The sequence below is a fragment of the Pseudophryne corroboree genome, chromosome 4 (assembly GCF_028390025.1).
Source record: "Pseudophryne corroboree isolate aPseCor3 chromosome 4, aPseCor3.hap2, whole genome shotgun sequence".
Classification (NCBI taxonomy): domain Eukaryota; kingdom Metazoa; phylum Chordata; class Amphibia; order Anura; family Myobatrachidae; genus Pseudophryne; species Pseudophryne corroboree.
This window is the reverse complement of record NC_086447.1, coordinates 837,949,606-837,974,544: the sequence shown is the minus strand read 5'-3', so window position 1 is coordinate 837,974,544 and position 24,939 is coordinate 837,949,606. Positions and strand designations below refer to the sequence as shown.

At 48.9% G+C, this 24,939-nt stretch overlaps 1 protein-coding gene across 3 annotated transcripts in view; it reads left to right on the top strand.

The window, feature by feature from the left end:
- PLCB1 (phospholipase C beta 1) overlaps window positions 1-24,939 on the top strand; it is a 1,298,702-nt gene that overhangs the window by 967,036 nt on the left and 306,727 nt on the right. For all 3 annotated transcript variants that reach the window (XM_063918579.1, XM_063918581.1, XM_063918580.1), the window contains one exon: window positions 19,949-20,034. In XM_063918579.1, the coding sequence (XP_063774649.1) occupies window positions 19,949-20,034 (86 nt within the window). The remainder of the gene's footprint in view (window positions 1-19,948; window positions 20,035-24,939) is intronic.

Sequence of the window (24,939 nt, the reverse complement as noted above, 5' to 3'; positions counted from 1 at the left end):
GGGATGCCGGCGGTTAGAATACAAGCAGCAGCATCTCGTCCATCACAATAACAACAATCCCCCAGTTAGCCCCCTAATCTTCCCCCTACTCAAACCCCCCTGTTAGGAGCCTCCCTTCCCCGCTGCCTAAACCTAACCCTCCTCACTTGATGCCTAACCCTGACCTGCCCTTCTATGTGCCTAACCCCCCCTCACAGGTCCCTGACCCTAACCTTCCTTGCGCTGCAGCCTAACCCTAAACCCCCCTTCTGCAGCCTAAACCTAACCTCCCCCTCCTCGCATCAGGACGGCACTGCATCCCGCTGTAAGGACATTTGGGATGCCGGTTGTCGATAACGTGACGCCGGCATCCTGAACGGCGTCGGTATCCTGACACCGGCATTGCGTTTTCCCTCGGCACCGGGACCCCTGCGTAGGTATATTGACCGCCAGGATCCCGTATGTCGGTAAGGTAACTTCTTCCCTTAATAAATGCTTAGTGATGTCATAGCTTTTTACCTCCCTAGTCACAGTTGCTAACAATCACGCGTGTTTAGTAGATTAGGGAGTGTTCAGATTAATCATTTTATAGATATATAAAGATGACAACATTGGTAAAGGATAATAACGCTGACTACCATTGCGGCGGCTGCATACTGTACGTGCACATTAGTGTCACTATATGTAATGCTAGCTATTTATTATTCCTCTCTGCACACGGCTGCTCTTTATAAATAAATGATAATAATCATTTCCTACTAGATTTCCAATTCAAATTTCCTAATGGGCTTTTTTTTTCCCTTTAAAAGCATAGAAATATGACCAGATTAAAGACGGCAGATTGAGTGCCATACTGCTTTTTCATGCGTACAGTATATATGTACATACGCATGAAAAAGCTATTAAGTGAGTCAACGGCTGGCACCATGGTGGGTGTCACATACTGGTACAGGCAACTAGTGAACCAGAAAATTGACTTGCTTTCCAAGAGTGCCTGTAAGTGTACAAAATGCACATATTAGAAAATGCATTATAATCCTGTGAATTAAACCTTGCAAATGCATGTGTTCTATAGCTCCCTAGTAAAAATATAATTGCAAAGTCTTCAAAAGATGCCGTAACACTTAATGAGATAGATCTTATATTTTCAGATCACAATTAAACATGTCCATAGATTGATTTGGTAGGTGCAGAGAAATGGTTCTATTTTAAAACGCGGCAGCGACAAAGACTTGGAAGGTTTGTGTTTTTTTCCATGGGAACGAAGAGAGTGCGAAAATTCCCTGTAACCTGCAGTGCAGCGTTAATCTTTACAAATCCTATGGAAACTATTAATGTCCTCTCTGCAGCTTACAACCATTAATTAGGCTATACATTCAAAATGGGTTGCTAATTTTAACCAGTCCCTGCGCGGATTTACGGAGGGAAATTGTATTTTTCTAAGAGACTTGCAAAAAAATTATTTCGCTAAGTTAAGGGCTCCATACACTATAACGATATGTCCTGAGGCTGAAGTCGGAGGCGATTTCCCTTGAACTCTCCCGGCAGTCATGCCTGCGGGAACCGACATATCACGAGTGCAGCACTAACTATCTAGGGGAGCCGATCCGACCCTCACGTAAACTCGGATCGGATCGGAAACACCTCCAAAATGCCAGATTTCACCCGATATATCGGCCCGAATGCCCGAAATTGGATGAAATTATCGTTCTAGTGTATGGGGCCCTTAACAATCAAAGCAAGTCTGCCTGTTTACCATGGTGTGTAATATAGTAGGCAGGGTTGGACTGGCCCACAGGGGTACCAGGGAAACCACTGCTAGGCCCCACTGCCTGAGGGCCCACTCCTTCCTCTAGGGATCAGGTTCCAGACTGTGCACTTGTATTATACATGGTAGATATGTTGCATTACACTGCACTAAACTATTGTGTATTTCAAGCCCCTGTGGAGGCTGTCCACACCCCCTTTGTAGGCTGGCCACACCCCTAAGTATGGGCCATCATAACGTCAACCCCCCGGTGGGCCCTTCATGCCCCAGTCCACACTGATAGTAGGTACTAGGTAGTAGCGGATCTTGCCACGGGCAAGCAGGACTTTTGCCCGGGGCGCCGCCTTCCGGAGAGCGCCACACCATGGCAAGATCCGCTACTGTGCCCCCCGCTGCCGCTGTGTCCCCCGCTGGTCCCCCACTGTGAAGGGAACTAGACACTACCCGTCTAGTTTCCCTTCGTGGAGAGGACCTTTGCTGTGCGGTGCGCAATGACGTCATAACGCACCGCACAGCATTGTGGGACTGGCACAGACACTAGGGGTCATAATTGACCTCTAGTGTCTATGCTGTGCGATCCGAGGACAGGAGCGGCGCCGGCGGATGTCTGCAGCGGTCGGGAATCAGGAGCGGGGATAGTAAGTATTCATTTATTTATTTATTTATTTTCTTTCAGCGACGCTACTCTACAGGAGGCACAAATGGGGGCTTAACTGACCACGCCCCGTAGGAAGCCACGCCCCTATTTTTTGCCCGGGGCGCCACAAGGGCTAGAACCGACCCTGATAGTAGGCTATGTATTCTTTTTATATTGTTCATTGGCAAGTAATACTATTTTATCCACACAACATTAAGTGGTCTATTTGTCAAATCCTTACTACAGTTTGCATCGTGGAAGGGGTTATTTTAAGGTTGGAACTTTTTTTTATCAAACAGTAGAGAAATCAAACATTTGCATAGTTATTTTATTTATTTATTTTATAGTTTATTGAAAGAATTAGAAGACGGAGAAAACAGCTTTAGTAAAGCATGACAAGGACCTTTAAAACAATGATCATAAAACAAACGCAGCTAATAACATGGAACCAAAGTTTACATAGGTACAGTAAATCTCTCTATGGTAACAGCAAAATGACCTGATGGATTAAGCTAAGAAAAGAATACTTAGCTTCAGTAACTTAAAATGGCATCAGCTTTTGTAGCCTATACCATACTTGCCTACCCTCCCAGAATGGCTGGGAGGCTCCCGAAAATCGGATGGCCCTCCCGGCCCCCCGGAAAGGTGGGCAAGTGTCCCGCTTTTCCTGGCAGCAATCCCCCTCGGCCGCCCACAGCAGATAACAAGTGGGCGGTCCGAGGGGGATACGATGACGCGATTTGCGGAATCGTAGCTCCGCCCCCACGCTGTACAGTGCCTGTTTTCTCGGCATTGTCTAGCGGGGGCGGGGCTACGATGAAGCGACTATGGTGCCACACCCCCGAACCGCTCGCTTTCCCCATTGGCCACACCCCCGGACCACCCACATCACCGCCGGACACGCCCCCATTAGCCTACCACGCTGCAGCCTCCCGGAGGATGGTGCAGCAAGGTAGGCACCTATGCTATACACTTCATGTACAGTACTTGCCTACTTTTTCAAACTCATCTCTTGGAGAAGGCGGGAGAGGAGACACAGCTTGGCACTTCGGAGGGCATGGCTGGCCTTCCAAGTCATTAGGCCCCACCCAAATAACAGTATAGCCTGCAAATTTTGGGCCCTCGGTGAAGGGGCGGGACTAGAATGACAGCATTTTGCTTCATTTTAGCCCCACCCACTCTTTACGGTCCCACAATTCCCACCATTATCTCCCTATTCTTCTCGCTTCACTAGGTGGGATCAGGGCCGGCTCTACCATTAGGCAGCTTTAGGCTGCTGCCTAGGGGCCCCGGCTCCTGGTGGGCACCACTGAATTCATCTAACAAAAGAACTGAAGGATGTCTTTGTATGCAGCCTCCTCCTTTTACACTGCGCTGGCTACCGCTGCTGTGGGTCTAATCAGGTGCAGCCGACGCTATCAGCATATACCACATAGTGTCTCAGCGCTTCCTCCCTGGGACACGTGTTACGTCAAGTCATGTGAAGGCACATAGGAGGTGGATGTAACGATAGCCCCTGAGGGGTGCCCCCATGGCCACTTCTAATAGACCTGATGCATCTCCTCCAGACCCCTGTAATACTGCTGCTGCCTGCAAGAGGTATCCTTCCAATGCCATGGGAAAACAAGAAAACAGCTTAAGGTAAGTAACCCACGGGGGATCTGTGGGACCACAGACAGAACAAATGTTACAGTCCAATGGGTGGTTTGCACGTAAACAGCATAATAAGGAACACAGGCAAAGTGGCACAATACAGCACATAACTACATATGGAGGAGGGGGGTTAGTAATGGACTTACAGATGGAGGGATGAAACACAATCGGGAGCATACAAATATATGTACAGTATGTCTGTGCGTATATATGTATGTATACAGTACATATACAATTAAAGGGATGTACTGTAGTTGGCATCCCGGTGGATGGGATCAGAGGTGTAGCTAGGTGCCATGGTGCCCGGAGTAAGGGTATGTTTCGGCACCCCCTGCCCTGTATTGAATTGTGGGCATGTTACATTTGAAAAGAAAAAATATAAAAAAATCCTAAATTGGTGACAGGGCCGGTTCTAGACCTTGTGGATCTCAGGGCAAAAGTTTCCCCCATGTTTAAAATAGGGACAGTATGCGCCTAAGGTGCGCAACAGAAATATAGGGGCCTGGCTTCATGGGAAATGGGTGTGGACACAGAATAGTACCAATTTAGATTGCACCTTACAGTATTGTCCGTTACTCACATTAAACCAAAGTAGTGTCCATTAGTCACATTACGCCACACAGTAGAGCCCCTTATACATGTTACGCCACACAGTAAAGCCCCTTATACACGTTATGCCATACAGTAGAGTCCCTTATACATGTTATGCCACAGTAGGGCTGTTTATACACATTACACCACAGTAGAGCCGCTTATACATGTTACTCAGCTGCAGCAGCTGGGACAGAGAGAGGTGCTGCTGCAGCAGCTGGGGCAGAAAGAGGTGCTGCAGCAGCTGGGGCAGAGAGTAGTGTAGAAGGACAGAAGTAAACTTTCTGCACAGCTACAAGCAGACAGTGAGACATATAAAGAGGGCAGCAGAGCTCCGGCATGTGCTGGCTGTCAGTGTCTCCTGCTGTCGCCACTGGCCTGCCCTGTTCCCTACATAGTCTCAGAGTCAGTGTGCGCCCTTCTGCTTCTCCTTCTCCTCCTCTGCAGCTGCCTGTACAGCGGCACGCGGTATAGTGGACGGAGGGAGGGGGAAGGCGGCTGCGCGCCCTCTAACTTTTCCAGCACCCGGAGCTCTCGCTCCACCAGAGCCACCCTCGCTACTGCCCCGGATGGGATGCCAGTGTTCAGAATACTGCACATGTTATATTTGTCCCCCCCCCACCCCCTCCCTCCCTCCCTCCCTCCCTCAGTGCACCTGGTTTTTCCCATTAGCTAACAAATGTGCTGCTGCAATCAGGTCTGAATTAGGCCCTATAAGAAATGTCCCTATAAGTCCATCAGCTGATAAATTTTGCTAAACGTTGATATGAGTTTAATAGCTCAACCAATCAATGGCAACATGTTGTAAAGAGTATTTTGCCTCATACAAAAAAAACATGTAAATACTGTGTATCTCCTCGATTAACTGCTCCAAGACGCCTGCAGCCTGGCGGTTCTGCTAGATGTGAGAGGACGTCACACCTGTTAAGTAATTCTAAGGGTAATTAAAAGGGCAATCACTTTCCCTGATCCAATAAATGCTGTTAACAAACATGAGGAGAATGTCAGTCAGTCAGTAAGCCCTCTTGTTCATGCCAAGCTGTAGTTAAAGGTTTTAGGAACTGTTTGTACTTGAAAACAGAGGCAACTCCCTGATACGGCACACATGGCAGCTGGCAATAAATTCAAGTTAAACAAATTATTTTTACATATCGTCAGTGTCAGCTGCAGTATACCAGTCTTCTTCCTGACAAGGTGTCAGGAAATCATTAGGTTGTGTCGGCTACTGTACCTAGCTAGACCAACATGTAACCGTAGTCTGTATAAGTGGGCAAAGGATCCTCTTTACTCCGTTTGGGACCTAAAAAGAATTGTAGGGCAGATTTTACCTGCAGGGCAGTTTTTTATTTCACATGAATGGGAGCCAAAAACCTGGATTGTTTATGGAGGTAACCCTCCTATAAGCACTGTCAGCGAATATACCCTGAATTATGAATTGGGGACCCGGTGATACAAAATCAGCCTTATTTATGCAAACAGTGAGCTATTGATAATTGTGCCCCTATGTCTGAAGAAGACAAGAATATTCCATGACGGAACATTGGCCTTCATTCCGAGTTGATCGCTAGCTGCTTTCGTTCGCAGCACGGCGATTAGGTGAAAAAGCGACACTTCTGCGCATGCGTATGGTGCGCAGTGCGCATGCGTATGGTGCGCTGTGTGCACGCGCGACGTACTTTCACAAAAGCCGATGCAGTTTCACACAAGGTCTAGCGACGCTTTTCAGTCGCACTGCTGGCCGCAGAGTGATTGACAGGAAGTGGGTGTTTCTGGGTGGTAACTGACCGTTTTCGGGGAGTGTGTGTAAAAACGCAGGCGTGTCGGATAAAATCGCAGGAGTGGCTGGGGAAACGTAGGCGTGGCTGGCCGAACGCAGGGCGTGTTTGTGACGTCAAAACAGGAACTAAATAGTCTGAAGTGATCGCAATGTAGGAGTAGGTCTCGAGCTGCTCAGAAACAGCACAATCTTTTTTTGTAGCAGTGCTGCGATCCTTTCGTTCGCACTTCTGCTAAGCTAAGATACACTCCCAGAGGGCGGCGGCTTAGCGTTTGCACGGCTTCTAAAAGCAGCTAGCGAGCGAACAACTTGGAATGAGGGCCATTATTGTGCATGTGCAGAACCACCATTAGGGTACTGGTCTATGGGGCCCAGACTAGTAGGGGCCCGCACTGACTAGGGGCCTCAGCTCACTGATGATCCTTGGCTTTCCATCATGGTGAAGCCACATCCTCATAATGATGTAGATGTGCCACCTGCAGTATGTTAAGATATCCACTCATGTTTGGCCGTAACCATCTCAATACTAGTCTCAAACAGATCTTCCATCAGACCTGCATATGCTCACCGTCTCCTGCGCGTGTACTGATTCAGAAATGAACCTAAATGCAATGGCAAGTGCATTTTTTCAGGCTTTACAACTGCTGATATCCGCAAGTGAAGCTGCTGCCCAGAAATAAAAAGAGACGCCTACCGGAACTATTGCAACTCATTCGCAATTGCGTACACATTCACAGACTATAGGCAAGAACAAAGAACATCAGGCTTGAGGGTAGACCTATGGATACGCAGACTGTAAATGGCAGTAGCCACGCAGGTGCTATGTTTCTGTATGTAAGAGCGCGCAGCTGACGTCAGATGCACACGCCGAAAACGACCATGACGCCTGCATTTTTGAAACCACACCCCCAAACGGTCCCTTGCTGTCAGTCAGTTTGTGAATCCTCATTGTGTGCGAGATCGCAGCAGGACCTTGACACATGCGCAATGCGATCGTGGCACATGCGTAGTCTGCCAGTAATCACCAGGGCTGCCAATCCTGGGCCCCAGCACAACAACTTCCTGGGTCCCCCGCACCACTTGGAGGGGGTGTGACCACAGCATGCTGGGGGCATAGCCACACCTCTTTGGGGGCATGTGTAGCACACGAGGAGCACCCACTCTCAGGAGCATGGCATGCCTCGCAGCCAGGGCAGTAGAGAGCATGGCTGGGCCCAGGTACTCTTCAGGGGGCAAGGCCTAATTACAGGAGGCATGGACCTGGGCCCCTCCATCAGACCTGTGCCCGGGTAATTTGTACCCTCTCCCACACTCTCTTGGCACCACTGGTAATCGCTCAGTAGCATGGAACATCTCTGAATCAGGCTCGTAGAGCAGAGTGAAGAGAACTGTCTCACAGAGCCCCTCACACCAGTGCCGTAACTAGACATTTTAGCGCTGTGTGCAAGAAACAGCATCGGTGTGCCCCCCCCCCCTTCCGCCAAATATAAAACAGGGCCAATGCGCACCGTAGGCGCGCGTCAAAAATATACAGCTGTGGCTTCATGGGAAAGGGGTGTGGCCACATAGATCCCTTTTACACAGTACGGCAGGTAGAGTCCCCTTTTACACATTAGGCACGTAGAGTCCCCCTTTTACACAGTATGGCACATAGAGTCCCCCTTTTACACATTACGGCAGGCAGAGTCCCCCTTTTACACAGTACGGCAGGTAGAGTCCCCTTTTACACATTAGGCAGAGTCCCCCTTTTACACATTAGGCAGAGTCCCCCTTTTACACATTACGGCAGGCAGAGTACACCTTTTACACAGTACGGCAGGTAGAGTCCCCTTTTACACATTAGGTACGTCGAGTCCCCCTTTTACACAGTATGGCACGTAGAGTCCCCCTTTTACACATTAGGCAGCAGAGTCCCCCTTTGTTATATATTACAGCAACATTAGGCAGGGAGAGTGTGTATAAGTGTGTGTGTGTTGTCACCTGTGGGGGCGATCCGGCAACCTGACAGGTGAAGACACTGTTCTACAGGCGCTCCCACTCCTACGCTGATGCGGCGAAGGGTCTAACAGGCGTCATCAGCAGAGGCGGGTCAAACAGCAGCAGGGCCTGCAGGCGGCTTCAGTGGCGCTCCCTCTCCTCCTCCTTTGCAGCGGCAGCGGGTCTCACATGAGGAATTAGCTTAGGCAGCGGCGGCTCCTATACGGCAACAGGCGGCTCAGTAGCGCTCCCTCTCCTCCTCCTTTGCAGCGGCAGCGGGTCTCACATGAGGAATTAGCTTAGGCAGCGGCGGCTCCTATACGGCAACAGGCAGCTCAGTAGCGCTCCCTCTCCTCCTTTGCAGCGGCGGCAGGTCTCACAGGAGGAATTAGCTAAGGGCCTTAGCTAATTCCTCCTGTGAGACCTGCCGCCGCTGCAAAGGAGGAGGAGAGGGAGCGCTACTGAGCCGCCTGTTGCCGTATAGGAGCCGCCGCTGCCTCAGCTAATTCCTCCTGTGAGACCCGCTGCCTCTCCTTTGCAGCTGCAGCGGGTCTCACAGGAGGAATTAGCTGAGGCAGCAGTGGCTCCCTCTCCCTCCCGTTCCCTCTCCTTTGCAGCGGCAGCGGGTGTCACAGGAGGAGTTTCCGCACGGGGGACTGTGCTGTGTCCTGCGCCACCGCTCCCCATCCCTTACAGAGACGGCGGCGGGACACGGGCGCCGGGACACAGGCACCGGTGGACAGCATAACTAAAATGCTCGTACAGTACGTGGGGGTGTGTTGCCTGATGGTGCGCCTTCAGTGCAGTTACGCTGTGGGCAAGGCACCATCGGCACACACCTAGTTACGGCCCTGCCTCACACTACTAGACCCAATAGCCATTGCTCACTCTGTAACTGTGAACACTTTGGAACCGATTCGACACGCTATAATTCTTGTTATATGTAGGTCACTGAATTTCATTATTACGCTTAATGCCACTGTCCATTGCATGAGGTTGTGGACCTAATCTCTAAGGCATTTATTTATTTATTTTTTAACATATTTTCTTTACTTAACTGAAGCGTTTGTGTAAGCGTTTAAACAAATGCACCATTTACTACCACTTTGGCTCAGTGCAAACAAGTCATCAACTGCATGAGGTCATACTGTTTATGCACCCAGAGTATCAGGTTTGCAACCTCCTTCTGATCTAGCAAAAGTTTCTCAGTGGCTCAGAAAACAACCATTAGGAAATGGCCCAGTGGTTAAGAGCACCTTAAGCTCCACATGCAAAATTAGGTTATTAGGTTACAAGTAAGCAGAACAAATATTTAGGCATTGCCTATTGACAAATGTACTGTACTCTGGTTTGACCGTTATTAATTTACTGAGAACACAAAACAGTGAGCGTGTAGGGCATTTTCACATTCTAATACAGCAAACTATTTGATTTTCTTTATTGTTACGCTGATGAAAGAAAAAAAAAAAAAGAAAAAAGCTACAGGTCAGTAAGGTTATATCTGCAATTCCAAATATCAGGTTTCATAGCACAAAAAACAAAAGTTAACTGCTGTCGCCCTCTTCTGGTTGAAATGTATAATGACACTACCAAATTTGTTAAAAACGGGAATAAATTTTAGAGATTGTATGAAAATCTGTCAAATATACAGTATGTTTCTTTGTATATAGTCATGTTAACATTATTATTAATGTCAAACATAAAGCATTTATTTAAAACTTTCAAGCATAAATTCATCTCTTCTCTCCAAGTCTCCCTGCCGTTCCCCTTTTCACCAGAATGGCCCCTCCTCGCTCAGCCTTTATACTACCTGTGAAGTAAGGTAATATAGGGGGTAATTCAGACTTCATCGTGGCAGCGGCAGCGATGGCAGTCTGAATTACTTTGTGGAGTGTGCACGCGCAGCGGACGTACTGCGCGTGCGCACCCCAGGAGCCCAGTGAGATGCTATCAGCATCTCACTTGCTGCCAGTGCCTCTGCCTGATTGAAAGGCAGAGGCGGTCGCAGGACGGGAGGGGGCATGCCAACAGCGTTAGAATGCCGTTGGCGGGGCGCGGTCCGGACAACGGAGGCGTGTCTGGACCTGGAACACGGTGGGTGGTTTCTTGCCAGTTGCTCAGGAGCTGCACAGGTTGGTTGCTGCTCGTCAGGTACATAAGCATTGCAGCCGTGCAATGCTTTTGTACCTGTGCGGGGGGGGGGGGAGCATCCCTCCGCATGTCAAAGTAAATGATCGTAGATGTGCTAAATTTAGCACATCTACGATCAACTCTGAAATACCCCCATAGTTATACCTATATAAGGGTTAGGTTTAGGCTGCGGAAAGGGGGGGTTAGGCACCCCCGGGGAGGGTTAGGCTGCGGGGTGGGGAGGGGTAGGCTCTAAGGGGGAGGGTTAGGGTTAGTATGCGGGGAGGAAAGGTTAGGCACTAAAGAGGGGCGGGGGGGTTAGGGTTCGACTGCGGTGAGGGAGGGTTAGGGTGAGGCTGCAGGGATTGGAGGGTTAGGGTGAGGCTGCAGGTAGGGAGGGTTAGGGGAGGTAGAGGGGGAGGGTTAGGACACATAACTCCCAGGTGTCGGACTCTGTGCATGGGGTTGCAGATTTAGGTGTTCTGACAGTGTGCAGGCAGTTGAATAATATATACTGTACCCTGGCTGGTCTCTGTGTCAGATTGACAGATCAGCCCCACATACAGTACATAAGTTAATATCTCATTGTGCTTGGTAAACACTGGCTGGTTTCTGGTATATTGCCAAACTTGCAAAAGCGAGTGGGCGTCCTCTCCTCAATCATCATGAGATCAGACATCGCGGTCAGACCCCAGCCAGAAGCAGCAGTGTGTCAGCGCCAGCGGTGGAGGTCAGAGGAGAGAGGAGGGGATGGAAGGAAACAGAAGCCCCCGGCCCGCCACTTTCCTCTTTGTCATGTCCTGCAGCCGGCTGCGTACTTGGAGTACTATAATGAGTCAGTTTGACTCATTATTAGTACTGCTCATACTACTGCTGTGGGCCCCTATGTTGCTTTGGGCCCCGGCGCAGTAGTTCCGCCGCTACGCGGCGGGTATCCAACCGCAGCGCTCCCAGTGCCGGCGTGAGCAGGTGCAGAGGCGCTGGTATACAGGAGCATCATCAGCGGGAGGCAGATGCCAGGCAGAGAGAGAGGAGGGGAGGCAGATGTTGGGCAGAGAGAGGGGGGGGGGGGCGACAGATGCTGGGGAGAGACAGATGTTGGGGGGGGGCAGATGCTTGGGAGAGAGGGATGACAGATGGTAGGCTGAGAGAGAAGGGGGACAGATGATGGGCAAAGAGAGGAGAGGAGGTAGATGCTGGACAGAGAGAGGAGGGGACACAGATGCTGTGGAGAGGGAGCAGATGATGGGCAGAAAGAGGGGGCAGATGCTGGGCAGAGAGAGGGGGGGACAGATGCTGTGGAGAGGGGGGCAGATGATGGGCAGAAAGAGGGGGCAGATACTGGGCAGAGAGAGGGGGGACAGATGCTGTGGAGAGGGAGGCAGATGATGGGCAGAAAGAGGCGGCAGATGCTGGGCAGAGAGAGGGGGGACAGCAGATGCATAGAGAGGGTGGCAGAGACAGGCAGAAGCTATGGAGACAGAGGAGGCAGGTTGAATACTCATATTTAGACAGGGACTATGCTGTGACGGTTGTGTCTATGTTACCTTCGTGATCAGGACCTGGAAGTGACATAACAAGAGGGTAGGAGAGAACTTCCGCCCTTACAGCACTTAAATGTTTTCTCCGTTCTCCGTTCGTTTGAGGTTTTTTTTTTCATCTATGCACCATTGGACCCTCGCGGGCTCGGTGTCTCACTCCGCTCCGCTCCGCTCACCACAGGTTACTACTCCAAATAGTTTGTGACATGGACCCAGGGGGTTATGGGAAATTTCCTCTCCACGGAGGGAAACTAGACGCTACCCTGCCAGTACTGCTGGAGGTGAGGGTAAACCCGGCGAGGCCAACAATCAGCGTGTGGGGGCGGGGGCTGTGCTGTGGGAGGGGTGGTCTGTGTGGCATAATGTATATTTCAGCTCATACTTTAGTGCATAATACGCAGTTTTACTCATACCGTATGGCGTAATATGTATTTCAGCTCATACTGTTTGGCATAATGTATATTTCGGCTCATAGTGTGTGGCATAATATGCATTTTGACTCATATCATGTGGCGTATTGTGAATTTCGCCAAATACTGTGTGGTGTAATGTGAATTTTCGTCTCATACTGTGGTGCATAATACACATTTCTACTCTTACCGTGTGGCGTAATGTGAATTTTCGTCTCATACTGTGGTGCATAATACACATTTCTACTCTTACCGTGTGGCGTAATGTGAATTTTCGGCTCATACTGTGGTGCATAATACGCATTTGTACTCATACCATGTGGTGTAATGTGAATTTCGGCTCATAGTATGTGGCGTAATGTATATTTCGGCTCATACTGTGTGGCGTAATGTATATTTCGGCTCCTGCTGTGTGGTGATAATTAAATATTATGTTTGCACAGTGTTTTTATGTACCTTTTTAATGTTTGTGATGCCAGTAATGTTTAAAGTAGAATATAAGGAGGAAAATGACAAATAATGCAAAGGGAATGAATCAGGAATGAAAATATAGTGTTATGGATTGTTTGAGGAAGAGGGGCCCCAAATCGGTGTCTTGCTTAGGGCCCCATGAGATCTACATCCGCCTCTGGTTGGAGCAATGCTTTGTTTAAACCCCATCCACCATGGCAGAGGCCGCAACCACCAGGGGCTTATACTAAGAATCGTGTTTGGCCGATTTTGCATTCTCAGCCTTTTTTTCAAACTCAGAGATTTATTAGAAGCAAACATGGGAGTAAAATCACAATTTGATCTGTAAAACATGGATGACTCTGCAAACAGAAGTCAGTGCACCCTCAAACCAACTCACTAGTACTATCAAAAGAAAAGAATACAGCACAGATATTTACTAAGAATCGTGTTTATAAACACAGAGGAAACTCGGACTAAAATACACTTTACAAAGAGACGTCCCCTGAGCAGTGTAATTAGAGACGACTGCATAGGTCACTGTGATCAGGTATGGGACTCAGGGTTGACAGTGTCTAGGTCGACACCCATTAGGTTGACACCTATTAGTCGACAGTGGATAGGTCGACATGAACAAGGTCGACATGAGTGCTACCGCTGCGCTCGGCATAGGTTGCCTTTCCCAATCTGGTCCATGTGGATTGTAAAGTATAAAAAGGTCAAAAAAAAAAAAAGGGGAAAATCTCATGTCAACCTTTTTGCACGTCGACTTTGTTCATGCCGACTTAATGGTCGAATCGACTTATTTCTACTGTCGACCTAGTCACTGTTGACCAATGGGTGTCGACCTAATTGGTGTCGACACCAGACTCCGGAGACTGAGTGATCTGTGCAGTGCTTCTCTGTGTATAGATAGTGTTAAAAATCAGGAAGAAAAATTACGTGAGGTCCCCACCCAGAAGCATAATCAGCCCCAGGGTCTTGGAGCCGGCCCTATTTCACAAAATACAGGGAAAAATGCATAGGGGTCACATGGCCAAACCTCCAAAAACTGCATTTTCTGAGGTTTGGACACATTAAGCTACCTGCTTTCAGCCCACATGCTGATCACTGTATGCAAAAAAAAAGGTAGAACAAATAAAAAATACAGTAGTACCCAGGGACCGGTGATCCGGTGAAGTTCCAGAATGGTAGTTACTGAAATGTGGCGTTCCAGAATGGGACTCTGGACACCTGGATTCCGCTGTCGGTCTTCTGACTGTCAGAATCCTGACTGCTGGGATTTTGTACCCAATTCATAGATAGATGCAAAAAAAAAAAAAAGAAACTTAAATCAAATTAAAGATCCTTCCCCCTCACTTAAAATCATAATCTGGCCTAAAACGGCAACCGCTAATTGAAAACCTTACCAAAAGTCTGGACATCCCCCTCCCCCTCTCTCATTTAAAATCATTCACCTACAGTTGTGGCAGACATTTGATCATTAGGGGATCCAGTCAAATACATTAATCGCCTGCCTGTGGCTGCCACTGCTGCCTGTCTTCAGCGAGTTCCTTGCAATCTCTCCTAAAGACTGCATGCACTCTGATTGGTGGATAGCTCCATCCATCAGTGTGTGAAGACAACCCACCACTGTGACTGGTCAGCATTGTTTAGCATAACTGCGCAAAGGGTCCGCTGCATACCCTCCAACTGTACCTTTTTGGCAGGTACAGTACCTTTTTTTTATGGTCTGTGAAGATTTTTGGCTCTCCAAACTTCCATTGAAAGTATAGGAAAAGGGGCGTGACCACGCACCTTTACATGTGGCCACGCCCCCTTTTCGAATTTGTACCGATTTTTATGTGTAAAATATTGGAGGGTATGCCGCTATTGCACTGCAAGCACCTGACAGGCGGCCGGGATTCAGGCAGAAGATTCTACCCGTCCACTTTGTATTTATTTATACCATAATTGGGGCAGCCGGGAAGTGCCATCAGCATATGTCCCAGCCGCCTGTCATGCATACAGAGTGCAGTGCTGTCTGGCCCAGCCTACCTCTCAATTCAAAACATGTTCAACACCGTACTACTGTTCTGTTACAGTGTGTTAGTTTTCCTTAATTACAATCAGGGCTGTTTCTAGCCAATTTGGCTCCCAGTGCGAGATTTCAAAATGCCCCCCCCCCCCCCCCCCCCATTGACATAAAGAAAAAAAATGCACCCCCTTTCACCCATAGCTATTAAAAGAAAAATCATGCACGCGCGCTCCCGCCAAGGGGGCGTGACCTCATTAAAATGGGCGTGGCCTCATCTGATATCATCACGGCCACCACAGGGGAAAAAAAAATCAGAAGTTCCCATTTTACACAGTACGGCAGGCAAGAGTCCCCATTTTACACATTACGCATGCAAGACTCCCCATTTTACACAGTACTACAGGCAAGAGTCCACATTTTACACAGTGCGGCAGGCAATAGTCCCCATTTTACTCAGTACGGCAGGCAAGTGTCCCCATTTTACTCAGTACGGCAGGCAAGTGTCCCCATTTTACTCAGTACGGCAGGCAAGTGTCCCCCATTATGGCAGGCAAGTGTCCCCCATTATGGCAGGCAAGTGTCCCCATTTTACTCAGTACGGCAGGCAAGTGTCCCCATTTAACTCAGTACGGCAGGCAAGTGTCCCCATTATGGCAGGCAAGTGTCCCCATTTTACACAGTAAGCAGGCAAGTGTCCCCATTTTACACATTACGGCAGGCAGGTGTCCCCATTTAACTCAGTACGGCAGGCAAGTGTCCCCATTTTACACAGTACGACAGGCAAGTGTCCTTATTTTACTCAGTACGGCAGGCAAGTGTCCCCATTATGGCAGGCAAGTGTCCCCATTTTACACAGTAAGCAGGCAAGTGTCCCCATTTTACACATTACGGCAGGCAGGTGTCCCCATTTTACACAGTGCGGCAGGCAAGTGTCCCCATTTTACACAGTACGACAGGCAAGTGTCCTTATTTTACTCAGTACGGCAAGCAAGTGTCCCCATTTTACTCAGTACGGCAGGCAAGTGTCCCCCATTATAGCAGGAAAGTGTCCCCATTTTACTCAGTACGGCAGGCAAGTGTCCCCATTTTACTCAGTACGGCAGGCAAGTGTCCCCCATTATGGCAGGCAAGTGTCCCCATTTTACTCAGTACGGCAGGCAAGTGTCCCCATTTTACTCAGTACGGCAGGCAAGTGTCCCCATTATGGCAGGCAAGTGTCCCCCATTTTACACAGTACGCAGGCAAGTGTCCCCATTTTACACATTACGGCAGGCAGGTGTCCCCATTTTACACAGTGAGGCAGGCAAGTGTCCCCATTTTACTCAGTACGGCAGGCAAGTGTCCCCATTTTACACATTACGGCAGGCAAGAGTCCCCATTTTACACAGTGCGGCAGGCAAGTGTCCCCATTTTACGCAGCATGGCAGGCAAGTGTTCCCATTTTACACAGCATGGCAGGCAAGTGTCCCCATTTTACACAGCATGGCAGGCAAGTGTCCCCATTACGGCAGGTAAGTGTCCCCATTTTACACAGTACGGAAGGCAAGTGTCCCCATTTTACACAGCATGGCAGGCAAGTGTTCCCATTTTACACAGCATGGCAGGCAAGTGTCCCCATTTTACACAGCATGGCAGGCAAGTGTCCCCATTACGGCAGGCAAGTGTACCCATTTTACACAGTACGGCAGGCAAGTGTCCCCATTTTACACAGCATGGCAGGCAAGTGTCCCCATTTTACACAGCATGGCAGGCAAGTGTCCCCATTATGGCAGGCAAGTGTCCCCATTTTACACATTACGGCAGGCAAGTGTCCCCATTTTACACAGTACGGCAGGCAAGTGTTCCCATTTTACACAGTACTGCAGGCAAGAGTCCCCATTTTACACATTACGGCAGGCAAGTGTCCCCATTTTACACAGCATGGCAGGCAAGTGTCCCCATTTTACACAGCATGGCAGGCAAGTGTCCCCATTATGGCAGGCAAGTGTCCCCATTTTACTCAGTACGGCAGGCAAGTGTCCCCCATTATGGCAGGCAAGTGTCCCCATTTTACTCAGTACGCAGGCAAGTGTCCCCTTTTTACTCAGCACGGCAGGCAAGTGTCCCCATTTTACTCAGTACGGCAGGCAAGTGTCCCCATTTTACTCAGTACGGCAGGCAAGTGTCCCCCATTATGGCAGGCAAGTGTCCCCATTTTACTCAGTACGCAGGCAAGTGTCCCCTTTTTACTAAGTACGGCAGGCAAGTGTCCCCATTATGGCAGGCAAGTGTCCCCATTTTACACAGTACGCAGGCAAGTGTCCCCATTTTACACATTACGGCAGGCAGGTGTCCCCATTTTACAGTGCGGCAGGCAAGTGTCCCCATTTTACACAGTACGGCAGGCAAGTGTCCCCATTTTACACATTATGGCAGGCAAGAGTCCCCATTTTACACAGTGCGGCAGGCAAGTGTCCCCATTTTACACAGCATGGCAGGCAAGTGTTCCCATTTTACACAGCATGGCAGGCAATAGTCCCCATTTTACACAGCATGGCAGGCAAGTGTCCCCATTACGGCAGGCAAGTGTCCCCATTTTACACAGTACGGCAGGCAAGTGTCCCCATTTTACACAGTATGGCAGGCAAGTGTTCCCATTTTACACAGCATGGCAGGCAAGTGTCCCCACCTTACACAGCATGGCAGGCAAGTGTCCCCATTTTACACAGCATGGCAGGAAAGTGTCCCCATTACGGCAGGCAAGTGTCCCCATTTTACACAGTACGGCAGGCAAGTGTCCCCATTTTACACAGCATGGCAGGCAAGTGTCCCCATTTTACACAGCATGGCAGGCAAGTGTCCCCATTATGGCAGGCAAGTGTCCCCATTTTACACATTACGGCAGGCAAGTGTCCCCATTTTACACAGTACGGCAGGCAAGTGTCCCCATTTTACACATTACGGCAGGCAAGAGTCCCCATTTTACACATTACGGCAGGCAAGTGTCCCCATTTTACACAGCATGGCAGGCAAGTGTCCCCATTATGGCAAGAAAGTGTCCCCATTTTACTCAGTACGGCAGGCAAGTGTCCCCATTTTACTCAGTACGGCAGGCAAGTGTCAAGTGGGGGGGGGGGGAAGGAAGGGAGAGTGAGGGGGGGCGATATTACTTACCCATGAACAGCAATCTTCCCGCTCTTCGCGCCGGCCGCCTCCTCGGCTCCTTCCAGCTTGTCTGCTCCTCCTCCCTCTTCCTGAGTACTCCTGCTCGGGGTGCGGGGTTTCGCGGAATGACGCGATTGCGTTATGACGTCACGACGCAACCGCGTCATTCCGCGAAACTCCGCCCCCCGAGCAGGAGTGCTCGGGAAGAGGGAGGAGGGGGATAAAGGGAGCCACAAAGTGCCACGGCGGGCGCCCCGTGCGATTGCGCGTCTCGCCCGCCACAAGAAACAGCCCTGAATTTACAATATTTATTTATTTATTATTTATTAACAGTTTCTTATATAGCGCAGCAAATTCCGTTGCGCTTTACAATTTGAACAATACAAAATAAAATAAAAAATAGACACTACCTTTAAATTGTAATTCCTTAGTAAAGGTATGTTTGGTGGCAGAAAATTAGGATTGGGAGAGCCCATTAACCCCAAATAAGTGTATTTATACTGTATATATGGCTGGGCCTGCCATATTAACTTGTTTTAACCATAGGGGCCCTACACATTGGTCGACCCGCTGGCGAGCTGCCCGACGGTCGATACGGCTGGCGGGCGACCCGGTGGCGGGGGGAAGTGACGGGGGGAGAGAAGTTTCTTCACTCCCCCGTCACCCGGCTCCATAGCAGTGCATGTCGATATGGATGAGATGGTCCATATTGGCCTGCATGCACAAGCGATGGGGCACCAACGATGAACGAGCGCGGGGCCGCGCATCGTTTATCGTTGGTGCCTCCACACTTAAAGATATGAACGAGTTCTCGTTCATTAATGAACAAGAACATTCATATCGTTTAGTGCTATCGGCCAGTGTGTAGGGCCCTTTAGACAGAGGCATATTCATAAATAAAAAAATCTGCTCAATTTGCAGCCACTGAATTTTTTTTTAAATAATTTTATTTTAACTGTATCCAGAAGTTTTCATAAAATGTAATTCCTACCAAGGAGTAAATTCACTAACGCTTCTAAAAATGAAAAGGGGTGATGTTGCCCATAGCAACCAATCAGATTTTGCCTATCATTCCTCTGTTGCATCCTAGAAAACGATAGACAGAATCTGATTGGTTGCTATGGGCAACTTCGCTACTTTTCAATTTAAGACGCTTCAGTAAACATACCCCTAAGTCTCATTTAGCTGCTGTCTGGGAAATCTGGTTTATATATCACTAGCTGTTCTACCCGTTCTTCGCACAGGAGTTTCTGATTTTCATGGCTGTAAATATAAAATTAGTGTTAAAAATTTGGTAAATCTATAGAGCTGTAAATTTGAGACGTCTTAATGTAAGTAAATATTAACCCATGGTTCTTGGCGTTACCCGAGAAGCCCCCTAAGCAGATACAGTAAAGAGTGACAGGACCGTTTTTGGAGTTTATTCAATTCTACACACTGGAGGTGCAATCCAAATTTTGATCCGATTGTCCGTTTGGGCGTTATCGTTCAGGCAACACAAGCCACGCATCGGTAATGACGTCATTATGTCAACCTCCTTTTCATCCCCTTAGGGGAGGTTTACTAGAATTCTAATTACGTCATTTTCCTATTTCCTACCTGAAGAATACATATGTTACATTTCAGCTTCCTAACATATCGGGAAGTAAGAGAATTGTGATGGATGAGTGAGTGAGTGAGTGAGTGAGTGAGTGAGTGAGTGAGTGAGTGAGTGAGTGAGTCAGTGAGTGGGTGAGTGAGTCAGTGAGTGAGTGAGTGAGTGAGTTAGTGAGTCAGTGAGTGAGTGAGGGCTTTCGCATTTACAGTATATATATATATATATATAGATGTGTCTGATAGCATTTGTCTCTCTCTTACTTTTTCCTTTGCTACAGTATGTCTTCCAGGTGAAGCCGATATTGAGAGTGAAGAAGACGACGATGATGATGATGACGACTGTAAGAAATCTTTCATGGATGAAGTAAGACTCCTTATATACTTTATCAACATCAATATTCTACATGATATTCTTCACGTGCACATATAATTTGCCTCATTGCCTCATACAGGAGGACGTACATTAGATACTTGCGGGGCAGTATTTCCGGTATCTTCTTATGTGCATGGATTGCAGCTAGTTTATGTCCAGTCATGTGATGTCACAGAGACAACCTGAATCCTACATTGTTAAATGTCATTTACAGGACATTGTAAAGGTGGGTACACACTGGCCGATATATCGGCCCTTCTCTTGAACGGCCGATATATTGCGGGTCCGTCGGCCAGTGTGTACGGCCGATACGTCTGTGAAGTCCGTCGTTCACAGACGTATCGTGTCGGCCCCGCAGCACAGCCGACGGCCAATATATCTACCGATATATTGGCGCGTCGTTGTGTGTGTGTACGGGCGGTCCCGTACACATGCTGCGGCAGCCAGCGGTGATTGACAGCTGAACTGGGTTGGGCGTATGTACACGCCTGCCCAGTTCATGACGTCAGTCCCTGACGGATCGGGCAGTGTGTATGCTCAACACACTGCCCGATCCGTCCATAGATATATCTGCCGATCAATTGACGGCAGATATATCTACCAGTGTGTTTCATGTTGGGTACGGAAGGTCAACAGTGACTATGCTGCTCTTGTTATGCCAGTGATACTGACACGGCTGAAATCTGTTCTGTGACCAGCTCTGTGTCACTGTACACAGCCACTGCATTGGCGGCAACATCTGCATATTTGTGCACAGCTGCTGCATACAAATTCACAACTACGAGTGCATTTGCGCACATCTCTGAATCAGGCACATTGGGCCTGATTTTTGTTTGTTAGCGAAGCAAAAAAGCACACAACTGGGCAAAATCATGCTGCGCATGCAACTATTGCAATAAAACTATTATTTGCAAAACTATTATTAACTAGTATGAAAATATTGTTAACGCTGATTTATTGAGTTGGATATTGGGTGGGGTGTGTTCACACTGAAATCTAAATTGCAGTATAAAAATAAAGCAGCCAGTATTTACCCTGCACAGAAACAAAATAACCCACCCAAATCTAACTCTCTCTGCCAGTGGCGTAAGTTCATCCCCGTCGCCCGGAGGCAAGTTACAGTTTGGTGCCCCCAACCCTCGAAAAAAGTGCCAGGACAGAGGTGTCAGGGACAGTACTGAGATGAAAGGGAAAGTCCAGTGGGGCCAGGACAGACTAAGACAGAGTACAGGCACAGGGCAGAGGTGACAAGACCAGGACGGAACAGAGTGCCAGGAAAGATGGGTGACAGGACCACGACAGAGGGGACAGGGAGAGTACAGGGATGACAGAGCCATGACAGAATAGAGGGGACAGGAGAGAAAGGTGTCAGGGACAGGACAGAGGTGACAGGGACAGTACAGAACAGAGGGGACAGGAGAGAATGGTCTCAGGAACAGGACAGAGGTGACAGGGCCAACACAGCGATGACAGGGACAGTGCAGTGGGGAAGAACAAAAATGACAGGACCAAGATAGAGGTGACAGGGACAAGAGAGAGGTGATAGGACCATGACATAGGTGACAGGACCAGGACAGAGGGGAATGGGACAGGACAGGAAAGGGGTGACATGGGCAGAACCAGGACAGAGATACCAGGACAGAACTGAAGGGATAGGAGAGAGGGTTAACAGGGACAGGACAGAGTTAGCAGGGTCAGGACAGGGACAGGGGTGGCAGGGACTGGACAGAGGGGACAGGGACAGAACAGAAGTGTCAGCTGAGAGAGATGACAGGGCCGGTAAGAGGTGACAAGGACAAGACAGGGTGACAGGAGAGAGGGGAGGCAGGGCCAGCACAGAGGTGACAGGGATGGGAAAGGACAGGGTGACAGAGACGGGACAGGCGTGATAGCCCATCACAGAGGTGACAGGTACAGGACAATGGTGACAGGAGAGAGGGTAGGCAGAGCAAGCACATAGGTGCAGGAAGAAGGACAGGGGTGAGAGGGACAGGAGAGAGGGGAGACAGGGCCAGGCTTAGTTAAACTACCCTGTGACTTGAGCGGTGACAGCAGCAGGTGTTCTGTCTTCCCCCTCACATGTTCCCCCTCTCCCAAAAGGGCTTACACTTACATAGAGTTCAGTTTTCAGGAGTCCATGCTCCTGCCTGGAACAGCCTCACTTTCCCGCACTGCACTCTCTCTCCTTGCGGCTGCTGCTGCTACAGTACATGTCCTGGCGGGCAGCGGCTCTGGGTCGCGGAAGGATATCACGTGACACCCGCGACCCAGGCCAGAGCACAGCAGCAGATAGCACAGAGAGGAGGAGCGAGCGCCGCTGATGTTGATAGGCGATGTGCTCGCTCGTCGGCTCCTATAGCAGCGCCTGCTGCACTACAGAAATGAATCATTCATGTGTGGACGGACGGGGGACAACGGAGCAGTTGCCGTGCCCCCTTCAGGGCCAGAAGCCCGGCGGCAAAGGACTCCGCTGTCTCCGGGAGTTCCGCCCCTGCTCTCTGCACATGTTATATCTGCCCCACCTGCACTGCACATGGTTTTGCCCATTAGAGTAAAATGTTGTTTTGCAATCAACCTTAAATTAGGCCCAGTGTACGGTAAGGCATGCTGTATATCAGGAGAATGTAACCTTTGGCACTCCAGTTGCTGGTGAACTACACATCCCAGCATGCTTTGCCACATATTTAGCATGCCTTAAAGGCAAAACTATGCCAGGGCATGCCTGGATGTGTAGTTCCACAGCATCGGGAGTGCCGCAGGTTGCCTACCCCTGCTCTAGTCTTTTAGAAATATTTGAAGTCACCATCCTAGTGTCTTTATATAACCATGGCTTCTGTTATGATTATAACGAGAATGATGTAAGAGTTATTGTATGCGAGAATTATTATTCATTGTTCTTATGTTGCTACTTCTCCAAGAAGTTTTTTTGTTGTTGTTGCAGTAATTGAAATGTGAAATTTGTCCAATGAGTTACTTTATTCGATCTTATAACATTCCATATCGGAGATATTACACCCTTCAATGGAATTTTCCTCATTAAACCCAGTTTACACCACAGAAAGCAGCACTGATCTTTATCTGAGCAAGCTGGGTTTTAGCCATCTGAAAAGGACTGAAGTGCATTAAGAATTATTATCAATAAACTCAAGTGCTGTTTCTCCTGGAACAGAGAGACGTGTCACCTCTTACGGCTTTTGCCAAGAGAAGCAGAGCATGTGCCAAAGAGCTGATACTTAGGTGCGTCTTCCAGGAATACTCTCACAGCTTCCTGACTTTTTCAGCTGGACAATGGGCTATTTTGGAATGTCTCATTTTTTTCTTTTTCATGGTGTAAATGTTAAATAAATGATTTCATACAATGGAAAGCATAGAAAGTCGTTAGAAGTCAGAGGCAGAACAGGCATGCCTTGATATATGAAAATGCAAATTAGGTAAGGGTTGGAAATCTACTATGCAGAATTCTTGGATTCGAGTTGCCACTCATTTCACCAATGGGATTAGTATGACTCGGAAGTTACATAAAGATGCGTAAGTTTTGCTGTGGCAAATGCGCCATTTGGTAAAGCTCACTATAGCTCACTATAGGCCGTCTCATGTGGGCCTGCATGTGACTCAGCCCCTTAATGTACAGTAATTGTGAAGGAATTGTGCAATGAAGTCACACATGCAGAATGTGTTGGTGATTCTACTCAGGACACTGCTCTTATATTCATTTGAAGGTTCTTGTAACCCTTTTTGGTCAGAATACGATAAACCTTTTTGCCACTGCCGCTGTTATAGGGTTTGCCGGCATAAAGGGTTAAACTGGGTGAAACTGGCTGGTCAAACATTGGTAGAGTGTGTATGCTCACACGACCTTTGGTTTCATCCAATCCTGGTCGTCTGATCTTGCCAAAATATTTTTAGATCGATGTAGAAGTGTGTACGCTTCTCATCCTGGTTTGTCCCATTCGCCTCCTGATTCATTCCTTGGAAGAGTGTGTATGGTGACACAATCCTTTCAGCAGATGGTTTCAGCAGATGCAGATTGGAGATCTGCAACAAAATTAGACAGGCGTGTACCAAACTTACCTAGTCTTCCGGAATGGGTGAAGCTCTCTGCCCCCCAGGAAAGTGGGCAAGTCTCCCGGAGCCATCAGCACGCTGCTACCCAGCTGCTCACTTACTGGGTAAAGTGGACGGAAACCAATGGGCCGATGACGCGATTCCCACTGAATCGTGTCATTGTAGACACGCCTCCCCCTGTACAATGCTGGTAATCTGGGCATTGTATAGCGGGTGGGCAGGGGTACGATAATGCAATTGTGCAGCCACCCCCCCTCCCCATTGCCTTTACCAGCACACCACTCCCCCTCCCCACCCCTTATGCGAAGCCACGTCGTCCCCCACATCGCACTTTGCTGTGCCAACTGGGCTTCCCCCTCCTGGAGAGGGCAGCCAGAAAGTCAGCAACTATGGTGTGTACCATAGAGCGTTTCTATAATGGGTGCAAGGTGTGCGGTACACATGGGCATCTGGGTCCAGGTGGGCCCACACTGCACACCCTGAACTCATATATTATACTTACCCCTCCAGAGTACCACGGTGGCGGCCCTGCACTGCAGACACAGATCACTTGGAAAATGGCTGCTGCGACCATTTCCGAGTGATTTGCGCACACGTAGGTCTCTGGGAAAATGGCGCCTGCACCTTGTACCCAGAGACATCTCTAGTGCGCATGTGCAAATCACTCGGAAATGGTCGCAGCGGTGGTATAATGCCAGAGTCTACTCAATGTCAGAAAGGAGGGGCCCCGTATTGGAGGCTGCACGCAGGCACTCTCCTCCCTGGTGTGTACGCATAGATTGGGTGTTGAATCTGCGACCAGGTCTCCAGTAGGATTGTGTCAACAGACTG